General features: G+C 38.1%; 1 protein-coding gene and 1 long non-coding RNA gene across 4 annotated transcripts; one reads left to right on the top strand and one right to left on the bottom strand.

The window, feature by feature from the left end:
* The first annotated feature begins 8,221 nt into the window (after window positions 1-8,221).
* On the top strand, window positions 8,222-12,637 carry LOC133735498 (protein FAR1-RELATED SEQUENCE 5-like). Of its 3 annotated transcripts, XR_009859062.1 has the most exons (5): window positions 8,222-8,390; window positions 8,486-8,539; window positions 8,670-8,805; window positions 9,078-11,836; window positions 11,919-12,637. XR_009859062.1 is itself a non-coding variant. In XM_062162906.1 (4 exons), exon 4 carries the CDS (start codon window positions 9,093-9,095, stop codon window positions 11,544-11,546), a length of 2,454 nt encoding a protein of 817 aa, XP_062018890.1. In that variant the 5' UTR covers window positions 8,222-8,390; window positions 8,486-8,569; window positions 8,670-8,805; window positions 9,078-9,092; the 3' UTR covers window positions 11,547-11,949. The 3 variants fall into 3 exon arrangements, 2 of the variants coding, with proteins under 2 accessions (XP_062018890.1, XP_062018889.1); XM_062162906.1 differs by having other exon boundaries at window positions 8,486-8,569; window positions 9,078-11,949; XM_062162905.1 differs by having other exon boundaries at window positions 9,078-11,949.
* Window positions 12,638-19,325: 6,688 nt separating this feature from the next.
* Window positions 19,326-23,171, bottom strand: LOC133735946 (uncharacterized). The gene is made up of 3 exons (XR_009859357.1): window positions 21,136-23,171; window positions 20,548-20,624; window positions 19,326-19,467 (listed from the first exon to the last, which is right to left on the bottom strand). It is a non-coding gene; the product is annotated as an uncharacterized LOC133735946 (long non-coding RNA).
* Between the last annotated feature and the right edge of the window lie 233 nt (window positions 23,172-23,404).

A 23,404-nucleotide genomic window follows, 5' to 3' on the forward strand; every position in this document is an offset into this window, starting at 1 on the left:
AAATGATAATGTCGATAAAATAAAAGATATCAATGACTACTCGCAGACCAATATATGTCCACGCCAGTTTTAGATCGTAGGAGATGCACATTTTGTCCTTTTCAATGACATGGATATAACAGAACAAAGGATTAATGAAGACCGCAAATGCACAGAGCATAATGAAGAATGTATTCCACCAACGCATTGTCTCCTCTCGTGCTTTAAGAATTTCTGCTGGCCCCTGTCCATCTTCCTTGTCATATTCCTCCTCTAAACTAATCCCATCTAAATTTCTGAACAAAGACACAACAAATTAATATTGTGTGTTAACTTTCCCATATGCATAAGAAACTTAGAGTTAATTAGCAGGGTTTATGACAATCATCAGTTCATCACCAAAGTGCGTAATAGCCACATTCACAATGACATTTCCCTGTCCAAGTCCAGCAATAAAGCTGCTAAAAGGAGCAACTCTCTGCTTATTATGGCGCAAATTCACATTTCTTGTGCTACGAGACACAAGATGGAAAAGGATTTACCAGAATTTGAATACGGAGCAGACCAAGCCAAACCGGGATAAAGAAAAGCCTATGTAATTACATTTCGACAAATTTGAAATAATACTTTTGAAATCTGTTATTTTAATAGGCGATGTCGTGAATGTAGACATGTAGTGACTGGTATAATTAATGTATTAGGGAGGGTTTAGCCTAAACACTATGGGGCCGTTTGTTTGCCTGGACATGATACATGGATAAGATTAATTGGATTCAAATTTTTTAATAAAACATCATGATTAACTATAATTGTGTTTTATAACACATGACAGTTTTGTATTGATTGGTGGTGAACAAATTTAAATCCTAAATCCAATCTTGTCCTACTCTAGATTAAAATTCATTCAAACTAATGTCACGCCCCGAATTTTGAATAAAGGAATTCAAATCCGAAACGCGAGAACAAACAATCACAAGAAGACTCTTAGAAAATTTTTCAAATAAACTAAGCACCAAACAAACTGAACTCACAATGTTAATACCGACTCGTTCTTTAGAGTCACATATTACATTACAATAGTTTACAAATTAAACTGAATATCAATTCAACGTGTAACCTCTCTCACCAACTCACTACACAGCGGAAGACTACAAGTAAAAGCGCCCTTCTACACCACGTGACGGAAAGTCCACCTCAGCTTCGATAACGATCACCCGATATTCTAACCTGCACAATAACCCCTACACCATAGAATAGTGCACCGGGAATGTAAACAACAAACCCGGTAAGCTTTTCAGCCCGTATGAGTAAACTAAATTAAAATGACTCACGTCACTTATGCTTATAATTTCTCAATTCGTGAGATAAATTAAAGCAACAACATTTAACTCCACAAACACAACCAAACATATAATCACACTAGGTAACAATTAGTAATCCCTGCATCGAAAGTTTAGTTCAGGAGATCACTAAAGTCACCCAATTCAAATTATAGTAATCCCTGCATCGAAAGTTTAGTTCAGGAGATCACTAAAGTCACCCAATTCAAATTATAGTAATCCCTGCATCGAAAGTTTAGTTCAGGAGATCACTAAAGTCACCCAATTCAAATTATAGTAATCACTGCATCGAAAGTTTAGTTCAGGAGATTACAATTAAATCAACAATAGAATTCATAGCATTCCAATTCTCACATATGAATTAAGGAAACAACACCAGAACATTCTCCGAAAACTACGCAGTCATGATGCAGTAACGTCGTTATCACCATGACGGTACGTAAACATAGACTACACACCCATGATGCAGTAACCCAGTTACCATCATGAAACTATGCAAACACAGACTACACACTCATGATGCAGTAACCAAGTTACCATCATGAAACTATGCAAACACAGACTACACACCCATGATGCAGTAACCAAGTTACCATCATGAAACTACGTAAACACAGACTACACACCCATGATGCAGTAACCCAGTTACCATCATGAAACTATGCATGCAACATGACTAGAGCTCTAACCATACCGTAACCTGTTGCCTCCGTCGAGGTTCAGCCTTACGATGACATTGCACCCAGGTTAACCACAGTAACCTTCAGAATTCAGCCATTTAAAGAAATCCCACCCGACTCTCAATTGTCACATCATAATTTCAATCACTCATTCAACAATATAAGTCCTCAAATATAATTCCGGCATAAGTGGAAGTTCAATTCAATAATGTGAATGAAAACATCAAAAGTCTACATATCACAATGCCACACCATCCAGATATATATATATATACCACGTAAATATATATATACGTAATCATCCACACAGGAATGACCACTAATACCAACTATAGTTCACACACTTTAAAACCAAGAAATTCATTTTATACTTAAATTCATTTTTTTACCTGGGAGCCGTAGCCCTATGAACCGTAGTCGATCGAGTTCATATTATTTCAAACAAAGCATTAAATTTGAAAACGATTTACAATTATCACAACAATTCCAACAATTAAATAATTCGGTTCGTAAATGAACCATGTGAGATTTACTCACCTCTAAATCCAGCTGCGTCTTCAATACAACCCAAAATCACAATCACAACCGTTAGCCCAACCAAAACCGTCAATCACCTAAACAAATACGACCTTAACTTAGCAACCGATTCATAAAACACACTTAAACGACGATCCCACGGTCGGATCCTCATCCGTGACCACACAAAGTCATCGGAATAGCTCTACGATCAACAAATCAAAACTAAAAGTCGATCGGACGGTCAAATCCTCACGGATCGAAAACCGAAACGAATCAAAAACCCTAAAACTTGGAAAATTCATAACATGCTCATACGATTTCCAAAAATTACAAACTATATATCGAAATGCTCGTATCGATGAGTAGATCACAATGAAGAGCAGAAATTGCCCCAGAGGTGGCCGGAGACCGCCGGAAACCACCACCACAGTGGCGGCACCGCCACCACACCAAAGTCAAAATTTGACAAAACCTCCAACATCAAAGTTCTTCATCTCAACTCCAATTGAAACATTCATAACTAGCACAAAGTCAGAATCAAAGCCATTTGGCCGGAATTTACCTCGCAAGTTCAGAAAACCGATGAACCCTAGAATCACAATCATCAAAATTCGACCTCCACATCTTGAATCGTTGCAAGCCTCTTGGAGGGAAGCATCTACATCCTCTGGGATTCAAAAGCCCTCAAGAATCACCGGCTATGGTGGCCGGAAACGTGATCTCCGATCTGGGTTCGAAGCATCGCCGCCGCCAAACTTCCCGGCCTTGGACCGCCCTCCACAGCTCGTTTCATGCTCCAATTATTCCACAGACCTCAAGAGGGGATTGAGGCGAAGAGATCATGAGAAGAATCACGGCCTATGGCGGCCGGACGGCGGAGAACGAAGCCGGCGAAGGTGAGGGGGCGAAACTGGGCTCGGGCTGAAGGGAGAGAAAAAGTTTCCCGTTTTGGAAACTTCAGATTTTCTGATATTTTTCGGAAAAATCCCATATATACCAAAATAGAAAGTTTTTCCGAAGGCCATAACTTCTTCATACGAACTCCGATTTCTGCGTTCCGCATGTCCACGAACTCGTATCGACGCGCTCTACAACTTTCGTGAAGGAAGTTTCCGCATAATCCTAATGTATGAAAATTCAAACTTCGTAACCCCCTAAAACGTGCACTTCGAATAATTATTCGTCCGAAAATAATTCCGCTCCATCCACGAACCACGAAATCGTATCAACGAACTCTTAAATAATTCCCAAAGCATTTAGGAATTACTTACGAATTTTCGGGGTATTACAACTAACCTCAGCTGAATCGATACTGCATCATTGGCCCGGTTGGACATGTCTGAAGATTTTAGTGATACAGTTAATATCCACTGCCTCTAGATCGAGTACTTCGACTGTCCAGACACACAAGGAGATCAAACCCTAAATTATCACAAAAGAATGTTAATTCCATGAGAGTGAGAGAGTAATTATATCAATAACATATGCTTAGCTTACAGTGTGGAGAACAGAGAGCAACTGATGAATTTCCAGTATGTATGATTCACGAGAACTCACTCATCCTCGTTTCATAAGCGTACAAGAAAGCAGTGGCGTAGCCAGAAATATGAATTAGGAGGGTCATTTTTCAAATCATAATGATTATATTAAACAAAAATATAATTTTATCAAATAACATAAAATCGCATATGTTTATTGTTAAAAAACTAATTTAAATATACTAGTTTATATATCATTCTTTTGATAAAAGAAAATCATAAATTATTAATATACTCAAACATACTCTTCAAACCAATTATAATTGTTTGCGACGATTGCTCTTAATTATTTTGAACTCTATACATGGTGGTTTCATCATCAATACAAGCAAATATATCTTTCCCAATGTATGTAATGATACTGCCACTCATCCACATATCTTCCATTTAGTTTCGGAAATCACTATGTATGATCTTCATGGTAGAATAAATTAAATTGACTAATCTCTAAAAAAATTTAAACTTTGTAATGAATTAAAGAAATTTCTTTAATTGAAGTGATTTATTAACAAGGTAACAAATCTTACTCTCTAGTTGATTTCAAGTCTTGCCGTTCGTAGGAGAGAAAATTGAGAAAGACAAAAGACGAATTCTTTGGGAAATATAGTTAACAACATAGAAATTTGACTAGGATAAAGGAAATTTAAAAAAAAAAAACTAAATAAATATGAGGTAATCATTGATTAATTGATCATTTAATAAAATATAATAGAAATTTAAAAGAATGTTGGAGTCTTGCAAGTCCAAGTTGCACGTGGTAGTCTTGGTGATGGGCCAAAACTGTTAAAGTAAATTTTTTCGGTGTCAGAATGGTCAAATCACATATTAAAATATAATATTTACATAGAAACATCTAAAATTTCAACCAATCAGCGACTATTTCCAAAAGTTGAGAAGGGTCATTTAACCTTCTGGCCCTAATGTGCCTACACCCTTGCAAGAAAGGATCTTTCAATAAAGTGTACCAGGAAGGGTAAAAGACAAGATGATGATGTTGTATAAGAATAAAGGCGACAAAGAAGAGGATAATGATTGGATTTAATCATGCTTGTTATTAAGCGAAAATTCTTCTACCCACCTGGGTGGGTGGTCACCTAATGCGTTGTCAGGAGATCTAGCTTTCTGAGGCGACTACGCGATCTGAGCCATCAGATCAGTTGTTTGTTAACAAAGCCAGTCCGTCAGCGCCGTTAGCGTGTTTGAACAAAAACACCACAGTCAAAGAGGTAAAAATCCTAAGAACTGGTAAATGAAACAAAATAGATATCTATGCTGGAACGAAGAGCATCCAATTTCACGATAGAAGCTATGAAGGAAGAAAGACAGACGTCCTGCAGTCCTATTTTTCATCTTCTCCGCCATTGCTAGTTGAAGTTTCTGAAGCCAATCAAGACTCTGATCCTCTTCTAGAAGTCGACTGTGAAGCTAGATCGTGCTTGATTTAGAATATGTGGGTTTAGGAATTAAATGGTGGATCGAATTTTATGGGTGAATAGTTGGATTTCTGATTGTAGTTGGAAGAATGTTGAAGAAGGGATTATAGACTTTGAAATCGCAGGATTTGGAGAAGGAAGAAGAAGAATCAGCCAGATCCGAGTCCGTCCAACCACCGACTTAACTCGCCTCTCACTCGCTGCTCCTCTCGCTCCCAATATCTTTAAATTTTTAGCTGAAATCGATGCATCTGATCGGCATCTGATTTCGTTTTTGTATGAAAAATCTGCTAGCTAGTTACTGTTCTTGATGATCACTATGTGATCGCGGAAATTTCTAAAGTTGATAAACCAAGGTCAATAAACGCAAGTGTTGGTGTTGGCGCGGTGGCTAATGCATGATGTGGTGGGGGTGGCAGCTCAGGTTCGAGCCATCTCATCCCCTTTTGGTTTTCACTTTGTTTTGTTTTGTTGTTTTTTTTTGTTTTGGTTCAATTTATAATAAACTGAATTTATTATCTGAAATATGGTGGCAATTGGATTTTTTTTTTTAATTTATAATAAACTGAATTTATTATCTCAAATTTGGTGGCAATTAGTGACATGAAAATCAAATGGATTTAATTTGAAAAATATTAATTGGGTTTAGGGTTTATCGTTGACCACAAAGATCGAGACCCAAATGAAGACGAAAATAGTTGAAATTTTGATCATAACCATTTCTTCATGTCATGAAAACATCCAACGGTTGAATTTCATGAATTCTATTTCCTCAGCCTTGTTGGTTATGAGATGTATATTTTTTCATATAACTAATAAACAAGTTAGACTACATTAGTAGGCATACAAAGATTTTGTGGGATCCATACAATCGAAATCGGAAATTGATAAATTTGAGATTACCCATATATTTATAGTGTCTTAGTAGGTACCTTGTAAAATTATTAACCCCATCCGCCGTCATTTCAATGTGGAACAAAACGGTCGACCATTTTTACGCTTATACTTCCCTAAGATGAGCTGAACCACAAGAAACTAGAATTTTCGGAATTTTTAAATTGGTTTACATAGCTCATACCCACGAGAGTGTGAGACCTGACAGTTCGAGAAAAGAAGTTGTGGATGAGTGGTTATGTGCATGTTAGTTTTATGTGTATTTAGGGTTTATGGTTGACCACAAAGATCAAGACCCAAACAAATACGGAAATAGTTGAAATTTTGATCATAACTATTTCTTCATGTCATGAAAACATCCAACGGTTGAATTTCATGAATTCTATTTCCTCAGCCTTGTTGGTTATGAGATGTATATTTTTCCATACAACTAATAAACAAGTTAGACTACATTAGTAGGCATACAACGATTTTATGTAATCCATATAATCGAAATTGAAAGTTGATAAATTTGAGATTATCCATATATTTATAGCGTCTTAGTAGGTACCGTGTAAAATTATTAACTCCATCCGCCGTCATTTCAATGTGGAACAAAACGATCGACCACTTTTTACGCTTATACTTTCCTAAGAGGAACTTAACCACAAGAAACTAGAATTTCCTGAATTTTTAACTTGGTTTATATAGCTCATACCCACGAGAGTGTGAGACCTGACAGTTCGAAAAAAGAAGTTGTGGATGAGTGGTTACGTGCATGTTAGTTTTATGTGTATTTAGGGTTTACGGTCGACCACAAAGATCAAGACCCAAACGAAGATGAAAATAGTTGAAATTTTGATCCTAACCATTTCTTCATGTCATGAAAACATCCAAAGGTTGAATTTCATGAATTCTATTTCCTCAGCCTTGTTGGTTATGAAAGGTTTACTTTTCCGTACAACTAATAAACAAGTTAGAATACATTAGTAGGCATATAAAGATTTTTTGCGATCCATATAATCAAAATTGAAAATTGATAAATTTGAGATTACCCATATATTTATAGCGTCTTAGTAGGTACCGTGTAAAATTATTAACCCCATCCGCCGTCATTTCAATGTGGAACAAAACGGTTTACCCTTTTTACGCGTATACTTTCCTAAGAGGAGCTGAACCACAAGAAACTAGAATTTCCCGAATGTTTAAATTGGTTTATATAGCTCATACCCACTAGTGTGTGAGACCTGACAGTTCGAAAAAAGAAGTTGTGGATGAGTGGTTATGTGCATATTAGTTTTATGTGTATTTAGGGTTTACGGTTGACCACAAAGATCAAGACCCAAACGAATACAGAAATAATTGAAATTTTGATCATAACCATTTCTTCATTCATGAAAACATCCAACGGTTGAATTTCATGAATTCTATTTCCTCAGCCTTTTTGGTTATGAGATGATAAATTTGAGATTACACATATATTTATAGCGTCTTAGTAGGTATTGTGTAAAATTATCAACTTGAGCTATTCAATTACTATAATAATACATTATTCAAATGATTATTACGTCCACTTGAAAAATAACTTAACAATATATTTTCACAATTTTTTTTGGGTTAATTGGTCTTTTTTTTGACATGCAAATGTTTATGTGACTAATGTTAATTATTGACATAAATTTTGAGGTATAACTTACTAAAAAGATTTCAATAAAAAAAATAAATATGAGGTAACTTAGTGGTAGTGGCTTGGGAGGAGTGAAGCCCACCGGAAGAATTTGGGCTTGATTTTTTTTTTTTTTGGTTTTACCAATTGGGTGTAGGATTGTCAAGCCCACCCCAAGCAATAAACTGCCGAAGTGGCGAACTGGAACCCCGAGTGGCCGAGTGTATGACCTGTTCGCCGGACGATTCCTTTCACTTCCTCTCAGTCTTTCAGACTTTTACCTTCTCTACTTCTCTCAGAGATCAAGGTAACCTACTTCTGTCAGTCTCCCTCTTCAATTCCAGGCAATCAATCAATTCAATGTAAGTATGATTTCAATTTAATCAATTCAATTTGGGGCAATTTTAAGGGTTAAGGATTGATATCAAATTCAATTTCGTGGGTTTTGATTTAGCAGTGGATTGAAGATTTCGTGGTCAAATAAACATTGCGGTCGAAATCAATTGCTCTGGTATGCTATGAAACTGAGAGTGAACGAGGAGTAAGAGAGAATTGCTCTTTTCCTTGACAGATTGTAATGTTTTGAGTTGCGTTTAGATATATTACTGCGGTTGATTTGGAGTTTTAAATGTTTGTTATAGATTAGGGATAAAAAGGTTAAACCTTTAACACCAAGGGAAGCTCCGAAGTTGGGTATGCAATTCAGCTATCTGACAAAACCGTTCTTGGCTTCTTGATGTTCGTCCCTCACTCCCTCTACGTACAGAGCACAATAAGGTATACTTTTATAATGCTTGAATGCGTACATATTTGTATAATTGGAGTTATTTAATCACACACTACATAAGACTATAATGTTTCTTTTTTGTTTCTGTGATTATACTTTTTTTTTCTTTTTCTTTTTTGAAAGCATGGATCAAAGGCTATAATCTGTGATTATACTTTCTGTGATTATGCTTTCTGTGATTATATTTTTTTTTTTCAATTTGAAAGCATGTGATTATACGAATCTTGCCCACTTTTAAAATTCTACTTTCTTTGCACTGCAGATAGGGAGTGAAATCATGGATGAGAGCGGCATGCGATTCAGTGAACCGAATTACCATGGTTGGTCTGTAGATGAGGATGACTTTTCAGATGAGTACGAAGAGTTATTCTCGGATGAGGAAGCTTCGCAGAGTGCAAATATGGATGAGAATCTGGATTGTCTACACTTCAATGGCAAGAAGTATGAAGATCTTAGATCCTCTGATATGATTGGTGTTGAGTTTAGCAGCATCAAGGCAGTGGACACATTCTATGCTTACTATTCACTTGCCATGGGCTTCAGTTTCCGAAAGGAAAAGTTGTGTCGAAATGCAGCACGAGTGGTGGTGAGAAGACAGTTAGTGTGTTCAAAGGAGGGTGAGAGGAAAAAAAGGGGCAAGCCTGATCCTAGTTTTGCATCAGAAATCATTTCATGCGCCCAAAATCTTAGTGAACCTCATGGGACAAAACCGGTCTGCAAGAGGAAGACAGTTAACCAGAAACCAATCGTGGAAGATGCTGATACAAGAAGTATGAAACGTTCTGGGAAGCAGTTTGGTGATGGTGAACATGAAAAAAAAAGGCAGCGCCCTCCACAAAGAAATATTACCAGAGGTAATTGTCAAGCCCGTATCACAGCACGCCGATGCAAGGAAAGTGGTGTCTTCCGTGTGGTCCAATTCATCACCGAACATAACCACGACCTTGCTACAACAGAGTTTGTTCCCTTCCTTCGATCCCACCGCAAGGTTCGGGACCATGACGTTGCTCAGGTAACAGCACTTAAGAAAGTCTCTGTTGGTACATGCCGGGCTTATGAGTTGTTGGTCCACCAAGCCGGGGGACATGAATTTGTTGGTTTCCTCATAAAAGATTTGTATAACAAGATGGACTCTGAAAGGAAGGAACTCATGGTTGATGGTGACGCCCAGTCTACAATTAGTTTCATGAATTTGAAAGCATCTAAAGAGGCGGAGTTTTTCTGTTTGTTCAGTGTTGATGCCGAAGGCCGGCTGGGTAATATGTTTTGGAGAGATACCAAGTCTCTAGCAGATTACAATAATTTTGGGGATGTTTTGATTATTGATAGCACCTACAAGACCAACATATACGACAAACCATTAGCCGTCTTCGTTGGTGCAAATAACCACAGGGCGACAGTACTCTTTGGGTGTGCATTGTTGGCTGATGAGAGTGAGGACACCTACAATTGGGTGGTTACGGCCTTTTTGACTTCCATGAAGGGAAAAAAACCAATATCAGTCCTCACTGACGGGGACGAAGCATTGAGAAATGCAGTTGTGAATCTCATTCCGGAGGCCCGACATCGATTGTGTGCATGGCACATTGCTAAGAATGTTGTTAAAAATGTTAGGGATGCGGATGTCCAAAGGGACTTTTGCCACCTAATTTTTGCCGGACTCGGAGTTGATGAGTGGGAAAAGTCGTGGCATTACATGGTGACAATGAATGGGCTTCAAGACAACAAATGGGTTGCTGCAATGTACAACAAGAGGGAGAGGTGGGCAGAGGCTTTCTTTAGGAACCATTTCTTCGGTGGTATGTGTACCACTCAAAGATGCGAGGCAATGCACAGAAATTTAAAAGGTGGGGTTGGTCGTTACATGAGGTTGTGTGAAGTGTTGCCACGCATGGACAAGACAATTGAACGCATCAGGTTTAATGGGCTTAACGATGACTTCAAATCAATGAACTCGCACCCGGTTATTGGCAGCCACATGCGGTGTATTCAACAGCAGGTTAGTGCAAGGTTTACCCACGACGTATTCCTCCTCATAAAAGATCAAAATCTTTTTGAGTCAAAGTTTCTCGTTGCTGACCGTGTTCGTTATGAGAATCAAGGATCAACACTTCATCTTGTAACCCAATATGGTAAACCTGAAAGGACATGGCATGTGACACATTATCAAGGTAAGCCCAACCTTTCTTTCGTATGCTCATGTCACCTCTTTGAGTCGGATGGTATTCCTTACTGCCACATCTTCACAGTCATGAAGACAATGAATATGACTACCCTTCCAGAATCTTTGGTTAATCAGAGGTGGATAAAACAGGCTTGTACCAAAAATACCAGCACCCTCAGTAGTGGAATAATGCCCGCCAAGGATTTGCAGCTTGCCCGTTATGGGCAAATGATGGGTGATTGTGCTCAAATCTGTCATTCAGCTTCATTCTCAGATGAGGCATATGAAGAAATCACTCACTGTCTTAGTCGACTAATGGTTAGGTCCAAAACATTCAAGAGATGCAAAGATAGTCAGCCACCAGAAACTGTTGATGGTCTACACCCTAATGTGATTAGGGATCCGAACGTGTGCAAAACCAAGGGCACACATTCCAGGCATTCCACCAGTGTTGAGGTTGAGAGGGATCAGCCAGGAGGGAGGGGTTGTGGATTTTGCAGCCGGCCAGGTCATAATGTACGCACTTGTGCACTGCTAGCTGCACAAAATGGGGGGGGAAAAGGATGAACCTCGTCTCCAAAGAGCACGGAACACCTCCATTGATGCTAGCTTGCAGTCTATTCCGGGTTCCAACAGATACAAGGGTCCAGCTGGTTTCACAAACATTGGTCAGACTGATGAGGATGATGCTTTCCTCAATCAAACTAGCAGTCAACATATGTTGCATCATGTTGAAGAATCTAGGACGTTTGATTTTTTTACCGGTCACGACACCTTTTTGGCTTCCTTGAGTGCTCCATCTGCAAATCTAAATGGTGGGAACACATTCGTGCAGCCTTTCTGAGCATCAATTGCAGGTGTGTATTGGTCTTACTTGCTTAATTAGCTGTGTTTCATGAATTTGCGATGTTAGTTATTTATTGAATCTTCATCAAACAGATCAATTGGGATTCCACTGCTTCAGATTAATGTCAGTTGAAGGGTTCCAGTCAGGGTCAAAGATGAGCACCCTATTTGGAAACAAAAATAATACACAAGGATACCACAAAGTCTATGAAAACAGTAGCACTAGATAAACTGATAAAGTGATGCCAAAACTGAAAATATAACTACCACAACAACCAAACAAAAACAAAATAAAAACGACCCTGTTTTGGGTATGGGCTCTCACAATAAATTACTCAAACTGTCATTTAATTAATACTTAAGACCAAGATATAACCTAGACGTCCTTCGACACATGATCTCGCCGCTTACGGTGGCTACGAAACTTTCTTCCGGTTGGTGGAAGAAGAATATTTTTGAATAGCTCACTTTCACCTATTGGCGGCATCGAAGCTCCTGCTGCTGCTCCAATCAATATTTGACGGTGTTCATTCCTTGGATGAAGAACAATTTCAAGTGCCAATCGAGTACGCTGGTCCTCCGAATGAAACTGACACCAAAGTACAAAAAGTAAATATTTAATCAGTCTATTGCATCAAAAAAGTCGTTAGGTAAGTTGCGGTACTAACCGTTGTTGACCACATGCCACGGTAGTACTGCATGTGCCTTATAACAAATACCCCGCTCTCAGATTTTTGTTCATGCGTTGGGTTAAAGTCCGAAAAGTTAAGAGTGAATGATGGAAAATGATAAAATTTGGCGTTTGACCATGTTGTTTCAGTACCAAATACCTTCTGCAACATTGCCATCTGCCCACATTGATATCACATCATAATCATAGACAAAGAATGCAATTAATAAAAAGGGGCATTGTCTATGTGGAACTAACCACGTCTCTTGCATGATCCATTCGCCTCTCACGTGACCTTACATCAGGGAAGCTGTCCAGCACCTCTGCCTTTTTTTCAGGGAGGTGCATGACCAACAGAATCCAGTGCTCTTCCATATTTTCGTGCAAGGGAATGAATATCTACATCATAGTCCTCAATACGGTAAAGAATATACATTCAATAAAATTTCAAGTATAATGGAACTATGGTTGCAGAAATTTACCTTGGAGCATTGTTGGAGACGGCGATGAAACCTCTTAAGACCACACATCTCAATGGTTGATGTGAGCCACTTAGCATAGCTACATGATTCATCTTTTACCCTCGCTCGTTCCTGCGATATGAAATGATCTGTTAGCCAAACCATGTGGATGCAATAATTTCAAATTTTCTAGCAATGTTTTGGGCAACAGATGTTCATACCCCAAAAAAGGAAGGGAGAAACCAATGTTCTGACTCCGGCTCATTCAAATACGCCGCAGATATGTTTATGACCTGGTAATAATAAGTGGACATTAAATGAGTGAGAAAATAAATATCTAATCAATTATATGTACAATGGGAAATAGATGAGACTCTAGCCTTGCAAGATAGTGGAGTTGCTGGAGAGAGACACTGAAATTCCTTTCTAGTAACGGCGTAGTCACCATAACTAGCTACTACTTCACTGCACGAATATTTAACAGTGTTTAGTTAGGAATATAAATCTGACCCTGTATTGATTAACTGAAGGCCCCCCTTCTCCTACTTTCAGTATGATAACATGACCGGGTTCCAACATACACAGATGAACTTAGATATAGTATTATGCTATTAAATCCAATATTAGTTTGACAACAGTGGATAAAATTTCATGAATAAAGAGATAACCAGGTTCATATCAGACTAAACTACAATTACAATAACTTAGGAACATATATCAGAGCCTACAATTATAATGATAAGTAATCACACAAAATAATAGCATAATTTTTTACCTCCACTTGTCTTCTCCAATTCCATTCTTCCTAAATAAAAATTTCATGAGATGTGCATTCTCAGGTGTGATGAGACCGCTTATTGCAAAAATTGGGGCTTTGGGTTTACTCCTTTGTTGCTTTCGAGAACGAAGAGTCTTTTGTGGCTGCTGTTTAACCCTCGTAACGGAGTCAGGTTTGTGCTGTGTTCACCAACAAATAGAGTTTGCAAGTTAGAGCGGCGTTGATATGATGGCGTGACAATATAATTTTCTAATAGTATCACATAATTTTAGTTGAAAAATAACTTAAAAAGAATATAGCATTCTGTACATTAATCAGTTTACCAAGGGGCTGGGAGTGTTCACGAAGCTACCTCATCATGTATGAGTTCCTCATGGGGTCCCTCATCAGCATAGCCATCTAGCACTGGTGACTTGGTCAATTTTTTTAGTGGGTCTTGACTGCTTCTCCCATGTTCACCAAACAAATCCTCATCCATTTGCTCCACAAAGGTTGTACCAACAGTTCGACTCAACAGGTTATGAGTCTTATTGGCCTTTAAACTCACAATTTCGACAACCTCAGAAACAATTTCCTCAATACAATCACCATTCAATATTTCAAGCATCGCATGTTCTAAGTTAAATACATGTAATCTTAAATCCTCCAGCTTGGGTTCCATGCAATCAACTGTGTATGTCAACCTCCCAATTTCTGTTTCTAAACATGTGACATCCAAATTAGCCGAATCCACCAAATGTACCCCTTTTGGTCCTGAGTTGGACTCTTCAAAATTCTTCTGATTATGCTCCTCCATCATGAAGCCCATCACCTGTTCAGAAATTCTGGTGATACATTCTGGTAAAACTCTAATTCACTATTCAATATTTATGATGCGCAGGAACAAATATAAACAAAAACAATTGACTATGCAAACAGATGAATAACCTGCGATCAAATCGCCCAAAACCCAGATGAATATTCTGGTCCTCAAAGCGCAGCCCCAAAGATGGCGAAGCCTAGAGGCGGTTCGCTTGAGTTGCTCAACCGCCCATTACCCCGATGCTCATGACGAAGTAGCCGTAGCCGGAAAGGGGAGGTCCTGATTCCGGGAAGGCGTCGACTTCAAGAAAGAGGGGAATCGGCGGAAGGCACCGAAGTAGCCGGAAAGGCGAGGTCCTGATTCCGGGACGGCGTCGACTTCAAGAAAGAGGGGCTTCGCCGGAAGGCACCGAAGTAGCCGGAAAGGGGAGGTCCTGATTCCGGAACGGCGTCGACTTCAAGAAAGAGGAGAATCGGCAGAAGGCACAGATGCTGAGGTTTAATCAGCTTGATTCGATCTCTCCTTCCCAATTTCTGTGTCTCCTCTTCTCATTTGGGTTCTAACCATTCTATGCGGCTGCTAAGAAAAATAAAGAGATTTCTTTTTGTTTTAGGTTATCTCATATATCACGTGCAAGGGTGAGTGTAGTAAAACAAGTTTTACTGCAACCTAACATTTTTTTGGCTTAGGATCCTAACAGCGCGTGTATTGCACGCACTGTTGAAGACCCCAGGTGAGCACCCACCTGGGTGGGTAGAAGAAGCTCCGGTTATTAAGACATGATGGGTGTTGGGGGTGTTGACTGTTGGAGTGCGTCACACATGTGACGGAGGGGATTGTCTATTGTGCAGCGCGAGTACTGTTCAGCACATGGGGTGCACGTGATGTCCTCATTGTTTCCCAGCCAGTGCCACAACCCTCAGTAGCCGGTTGGGCCACAACCCTCGTCGAAGATTTGCCTTTTGGATCTCCAATACGGCTTGCCGTTTCAGGTTCGTCATACCGCTCTGGTCTTCTATTCGATTGATTATGAGTGATGCCGATTGCTGAGGAGCACGAACGATGTGATTAGGGCTTCGTATATCGAGAGAGCTCTCTAGTACACCGGAAAGATCCACGAGATTCATGAGGTCAGAGGTCGAGACGGCGTCGCCGCCAAAATGGATTCCATCGATTTTTGTTTTTGTTTTTTTGGGGGGTGGGAAGGGAATTACCATTCAGTTTACTGCACTTGGAATGCTTATCAGGTAAAATCATAATTTCATCATTTATTTTACTTCATTTGCACATCAATATGTGAGTTTGGAAGTTCCCTTTAGCTAAGTAGTGGTGTTGGTTTGGTTGGATTGTTAAAGTTTTGAACTTGTTGATAATGATGAGGTGATCAATTATCAAATTTCTATATCCCTTGATTAATTTTAACTAGTGGTCCAAGAAAGCTGAATGTAAGTTTTGAATAGTAAGAAATGCACTGATGAAGTTCGGGTTTTGAGCTTAGGATATGCAAAATGATAGAATGACAAAGTTACAGCTATACTTGGAATGTTTAAGAGGTTTTTCTTTATATTGAAAAACTTATGGAAATGGACTTGGATATTGTTTTGTTGCTAATTGTATTCTCAATTGAAACCTGGAGCACCAGAAGGAGGGAAGAACTAGTTAGGTTCTTACATTACATTAATTTAGGAGAAATAATATTAATGAAGTTGGAACCAGAGATATGTTGGTGTAGTGTTGTAACAACCTGAAATTTTTAGTACATATTCAAGTGATAATATTTTCTTTACGAGCTTATGTGTGTGTGTATTCAAGCAGTCTATCACCCATTACATATAGACTTGTAGGAAACTAGTTTTACTTAATGAATGGGTTTAAGAATTTTTGGACGAGATCTTATAAACCCAATCAATGAATCTGTTAAAGTACTAATCGTAGCTTGAAATATTTAAAGCACGAAGTGGAAATGAGACATTTTCGACTATGTCAAATGTTATAATGTAACAGCTACAAATTGATATTTATATGCCTTGGTAATTAAGCACATGCATCTTTCTGCTCAAGTATGTAGCAATCTCTTGTTAGAGATAAGTTGAGCTGAATTAAATCCAATATGTGTGTATATATAACCATGGTCATGAAGTTATATAGGGATAAGAACTTTCATACCTATCTCTACAATACATACTGATGAAGGTTTCTATTAAGAGATAGGATTGTACAATCAAGTATATCTATTGAATGCTTGGTGATCAAGTCATAAAGTGATGGGGATGAACAAAAATATCTATATGCAGATTTAATTATGATTGTTTTGCTTGATGTCCAAGAACTGAATTAGTATAAATAGGAGCTTAGTTCAATTTCATAAATTGGAAAAAGAGAAGGGAATAGAAACTCTTGGAGATTGAGGGCCAGAAGAAAAGAAAGGAAAGTAAAGAGAGGGGAGAGGGAAAGAGAGAGAGAGAGAGAGAAGAATACGTATCTGAGGAATAAGAGCATGAAAGAAAAGAAGAAAACAAAAGAAATAGATTAAGAGAGAAGAGAGGAGATTAGAGGAAAAGAAAGAAGAAACAAAATTAGGATCGGAAAACAAAATAGAAAAGAGAAACATGGACGTGAGAGATACCTGAAGTGAAGGAAGGAGGAACTTGCAAGAGCAGTTTGATTGATATTCTGAATGGGATTCAAAGGTGAATTCAATCCTATAAGATATTTCAATTGTTATTCTTGTTCTTATGTTTAGCTTAGTTCTTGTCTAAATTGGCTTAAGCTTCTGCACAGTTAGTAACCTAAATGATTTTCAAACTGAATGCAAGCCTAGAAACAGATTAATATGATAAGAAACTTGGCTTTTTTGAAGGTGGGTGTCCTGAGTATTTCTTAGGTTGCTGTTAGGTTCGAATTCTTATTTCGTTTTGACAACAGTGATGAACAAACCTCTATACATATTTTGCACATCCATAGAAGTGATAGAACTGATCAGGAACCTTAAAGTTAGAAGGAACTGAGGTAACATTTAATTGGGAAATTTCTGTACCATGATCATTTAGTTAACTTTGAGCAACCATATCCTTTGATCTAGACCTTCATTTTAGAAACCATTCGAATGTGTTGAAAGCTTATACTTTAGACTTAATATCTGTCTAATTCGTACAATTTCATTTAAGATTTAGTGGTTAATTTTTAGGCTAAAAACAGAGGTCTGCATTTTGTAGTTTTTTACCCATTTGCCTTTTTACTAAAATCTGTACATTTCGGCTGGGTATTTGAAGTTGGTGTCTTCGTGAAAGTTTCAGTGGACATCTTAAAGATCATTTCAGAATTGAAATCTCATGAAAAGAAGTTTCCTAGAGTAAGTTATGATTTTTCAAAGTTGAGGGTCTGCATCAGGAAATTCTTCAATTGTCACTATGTTCTGTTTGTTTCATTTGATTTCAGTAGTTTCCTTTATTCAAACTTGTTCACAAACTGAACGTAGAGATTCTTAACTTTCCAACAAAACTTATGACACCATTTTCAGACTTTATTTCAGATAGTTATGTCATTGTGAAATTGGCTAGCCATATCTGTTTTTTGTCACAACAAATCTGTAATGTTGTAGTATAATGTATAAATGTAGGGCTAAATACAAATTACTACCCTGTGGTTTAGGTCCAAAATCAATTCAGTCCCTGAACTTCCAATTTCATCAAAAACACCCCTGCACTTTCAATTTTGATCTAATAGGTCCAATTTGTTAGTTTTCCGACAATTGAGTTATTTAACTTGTTAATGTGGCTCATATATGGCCTATGTTTTATGATGTGGTGTCGAGGTGGTCTGCATAGTCAATTTAGTAATGAGTCCTACTATTAAAAATAAATAGTTTTTCAACAAATAATCCAACTATAACTTGAACCCATAACAGAATATTAACGAATTGGACCTATTAGATCAAACTTGAAAGTGCAGGGGTGTTTTTGATGAAATTAGAAGTCCAGGGACTGAATTGATTTTGGACATAAACCACAGGGTACTAACTAGTATTTATGTATGATGGCTATATCATGTAATAGGTACTTGCAGTGCCGGTCCTGAAAATTAAGAGGCCTAGTGCAAAAATTTAAATGATGCCTTATTAATCACGATCTCAATTAAAAGAACTAAGAAAAAATGATTGGTATAAATAGAAGAAGAAAATAGTGGACGCCTAAAAACATCAACAAGGAAAAATAGAGAAAAAAAGAGAGTCAAGAAACATAACAGAAGATCGAAGAAGAAAGTTGAGAGGCCTTAGGAATGAAAAGAAAAAAAATATGTATTAAAAGAAGAGAGAAGATCACAAAATAGGCAAAGAAAAATTAAACAGAGCTAAGCACCCATGGGTTTTGAACCCAAGACCAATCAAGCCTAACAACTTAAGGTAAAGTGGCCAACTGAACTGAACAATAATTCAATAACTCTCAACATTCTTGACCTATATATTTATCTAAAGCCATTACAAAATTGAATTTAGAGGCCTTCGAAAACAGGAGGCCTTGTGCGGCTGCTCCATTTGAACACCCTCAGGGCCGCCCCTGGGTACTTGAGTGTATAAACATAGGTATGAAGACTTGTGTAGCATAAAGCTTGTAAAGAGATAACAAACGAGGCAAAAATCATCATTGAAGCAGCCATGAGCTGTTGTTTGATGATGAGCTTAGTTATCATTTTGAGTTTCTGTCACGCCCCGGATTTTGAATGATAAATTCAAATCCGAAACCTGAATAATTACAATTACAAAAAACCAAATCTCGAAACTTCGAGTTCATTATTACAATTCACTCTCACAATATATTATAAAGCTCAAATGAGCATAACACACCTCACAACTTACAATTGTTGTAAAACTCTAACAATTGCTCTAACCGCACGATCACCGTCCTGGTTCTCCTGTCCTGTAGGATTACCCGCTACACAATTTGAATAGTGTACCGGGAGTTGCAACAACACAAAACCCGGTAAGCTTTTTACAGCCAGTATGAGTAAACAAGAAAGAACTGTTGATTTATTAGATTTCAAGACTACCACAAACCCACGTTACTTTCTCACTCTCATATATATATATAGACACTTATGAGTTACTCTCAATTTAGCTCATAAGATCACTCACTCTCATATATATATGTAGACACTTATGAGTTACTCTCAATTTAGCTCATAAGATCCCTCACTCTCATATATATATATAGACACTTATGAGTTACTCTCAAATTCGCTCATAAGATTTCCCAACATTTGGTAGACAGACTCATATATATATATAGACACTTATGAGTTACTCTCAATTTAGCTCATAAGATCACTCACTCTCATATATATATGTAGACACTTATGAGTTACTCTCAATTTAGCTCATAAGATCCCTCACTCTCATATATATATATATATAGACACTTATGAGTTACTCTCAAATTCGCTCATAAGATTTCCCAACATTTGGTAGACAGACTCATATATATATATAGACCCTTATGAGTTACTCTCAATTTCCCTCATAAGGTTACCATATATATATTGACACTTATGAGTTACTCTCAATTTCACTCATAAGGTCACTCCACATTTGGCAGACAGACTAGAGCTCTAACTGAACGTAACCACTCGTCCGGCCACAGACGTGATTACGATTTAATACTATTAATAACCACCAGCCCGGTACGAGAGCGTGATTCACTAATAGATGCCATGGTCACCTCGTGACCTAGTGATCTCCACAGATCACAACAATTTATTGTTCCTCAACAATAAAACTCAACACCTCTCACAATATATTGTTTCTCAACAATAAACTCAATATCTCTCACAATATATTGTTTCTCAACAATAACTCAACACAACTCCAACAATACATATTATTTCACGTAATAATATATATACAGACATTCACACAGGAATGTCTAGTAACACCAACAATAGTTCATATGATTGCAACAAAATAAAGCAATTAATTGTATTGGGTTCGTAATATGAACCACGTGAGGTTTACTCACCTCGATAATCCCGCTGCGTCTTCAATTCAGCTCAAAATACGATCCACAATCGTCCACCAACTCAAACCGTCAATCACCTAGTCCAATAATGATCTTGACTTAGTAATCATTCATAAACCACACATATACGGAAATCCAACGGTCGGATTCTCACAAATCGCATTCCGAATCATTACTTCCCAATTTCAATCCAATTCAACCCAACTTTTCCTGGTTTGACCAGGATTGACCAATTTTGACCAATCGAGACTAATTCGATAATTAACTCAAATTACCGAACAATTTCTTAAAATTGTGATATCGATTTGACATATTAGGTGCACTACAATTTACTAAGGCCACCCAATATATATAAACCTTTCTTTTCTTTACTCACTAACATTTTTACAAAATGTTTATGCAGACCATTGTTATCACAATTTCTCAACTCCACGAACTAATTCAACTCCGTCGACAATTTAACTAACAACAATAATTTTCTACACACAAAGGCCATTTCATGCTTGTCCATAAATAACTAATTTTTCAACAATTAGTCAGTTAATATAACTAACTTGAATTCCTAATTTATAAGGATAGGATTCTCACCTTATCCCGAATCTTGCCAAGGTCATGAACTCGATGATTGCTGCACCTCATGGCCCTCATGCTCATGTAACTCAATCTGTCATCATGCCAAAATGAGTTTGCATCCAATTCCGGCAGCACAAGGGTAGCATCCATTTACATTATTACCATCATCACCACCCACATCATCATCATCATCACCTACATCATCATCACATTAACATCAAAATCTGCAAGCTCCACCGAACTCTCACTCCCTCACTCTCATTTCTCAACTCCACAGATCCGAAGTCCTCCCAAAAATGCAGAACTCCTCAGCCACATCCAAATCAATAGCTTCCAAAGCAGCCAAAGCATTACTCTATAACTGGATTGGACCTCTGAACTGTCCCTCACTCACCCACAGTACTCAAACCCTTCTCAAACACCAAAACCTCAAATCTTTTACAAACAGGTCGACGAACTTCGAATCGGATCCTTCGAGCACGGACTGGAGCTCCTTGCTCTGGAGGACGAGGAAGTGAGTCAACTCGGTGGCCGACTAGACCGAGCAAGCAATCTCAGTGGAGAGAGAAGAGAATGGAGAAGGAAGAGAAGACAGGAAGGTGGTAGTGCGATCTGTATCGAGTGGTGCCGGTGCCTCAAGAATGGCCATAATTGTTTTCTTGCAAAAGTGACCTTCTGGGTAAGTCTCATCGCAATTAAAGCAAAGACTCTTTGCTCTTCTCTTTCTTTATTCTGCGGTAGACAACGCCTAATGGGCTGCTTGTTGCTGCTGCCCCCATGGAATCCAAGAAGAAGAAGCAGAAAAGTGATGAAAGGATGATTGCCACCGACACCCACTAACTCAAAATCAAATACCAAGTAATAAATATTGGATATTATTCTAGTGTTGCATGAACTGATGGATGAGAGAGTGAGAGGTAGTGCGCACCATGGGGAGAAAAGGAAAAGAAAGAAAAGAAAGAGGAGGGACCGGGGAAAGGGAAAGGAAAAGAAAAAAGAAAGAAGAAAATATAATTTTCTATTTCAAAAAGAATCCCTAATTTCAAATAATCGTAACTTAATCATACGAGCTCCGAAAATTGCATTCCACATATGCACGCGATCGTATCGACGAGCTCTACAACTTTCATGAAGGAAGTTTTCCAAAATTCCGTACGTAGAAAAGTCGATTTTTCTTGAATCGCACAATCCGAGCTTTTGTTAAAAAGAAAAGTTTCGGGACTTCGATAATTCAAAAAGATGAATTAATTAGAGTAATATTCGTGCAAAATCACTTTAATCATTTCGTACTAATTCATGAAACGAAAATGAAAATTGCGGGTATTACAATCTACCCTCCTTAAAGAAATTTCGTCCCGAAATTTGAGCGTAAGTCAATTCCTCTCGATTAAGGTTGACCTAACCATAGAATCTCCATCTTTTCCAAATCTGTAGTAATCTACAAAGCCTCAGCCCTTTGTATAAAAATACATTTCTATGGCCACTAAATCCTTTCATCACAATGTAAATTCACAAAACAACTGCTCAACATCACTCCACATCAATTACACAAAATCATCACATGGATCATCTCATAGATCCTCACATAGATCTTCACATAGATCTTCACATAGATCATCACATAGATCTTCACATAGATCATCACATAGATCTTCACATAGATCATCACTCTGTACTGGCATACAAGCACAGTAATCACTCCCACAAAGTGTTTCGCTACTCAATTAGCATCACGGTAAATCTCCATAGTAAAACTTAAGCATGCACCACTCTTCACAACCATAGAGATGCATCACTCAAAACAAATCATCCCCAAAAGCACGCCAATAAATTATGTCACCCAATGATGATGACTTGGGCTTGCTCAATCCTTGGGCTAAGCACTAGGGCTGGCCAATTGGGCCTGAAGAAATCGGACCATCCACATTTCGAACCGGCCCAAACCACTTTGGGTTTAACATTTGGGCCTACTATTCGGGCCGAACAATTGGGCTTACCATTTGGGCCTACCATTTGGGCTTACTATTTGGGCTTACTATTTGGGCCTACCAATCGGCCCACCAACTTCCAGCTCGGCTACGGTATGAAATTGTACATACCGTATATACGTATACATACCATACAGACTGTATATACGTATGCATACCGTACAACTGTATATACGTATGCATACCGTACAGACCGTATATACTTATGTATACCGTACATACCGTATATACGTCCGTATATCAAGCATATACGAGATCCAAAAATATTTGTAAGAGGTAAGGTTCGAACTCCCGAC

Source organism: Rosa rugosa, chromosome 3 (assembly GCF_958449725.1).
Source record: "Rosa rugosa chromosome 3, drRosRugo1.1, whole genome shotgun sequence".
NCBI classification, from domain to species: domain Eukaryota; kingdom Viridiplantae; phylum Streptophyta; class Magnoliopsida; order Rosales; family Rosaceae; genus Rosa; species Rosa rugosa.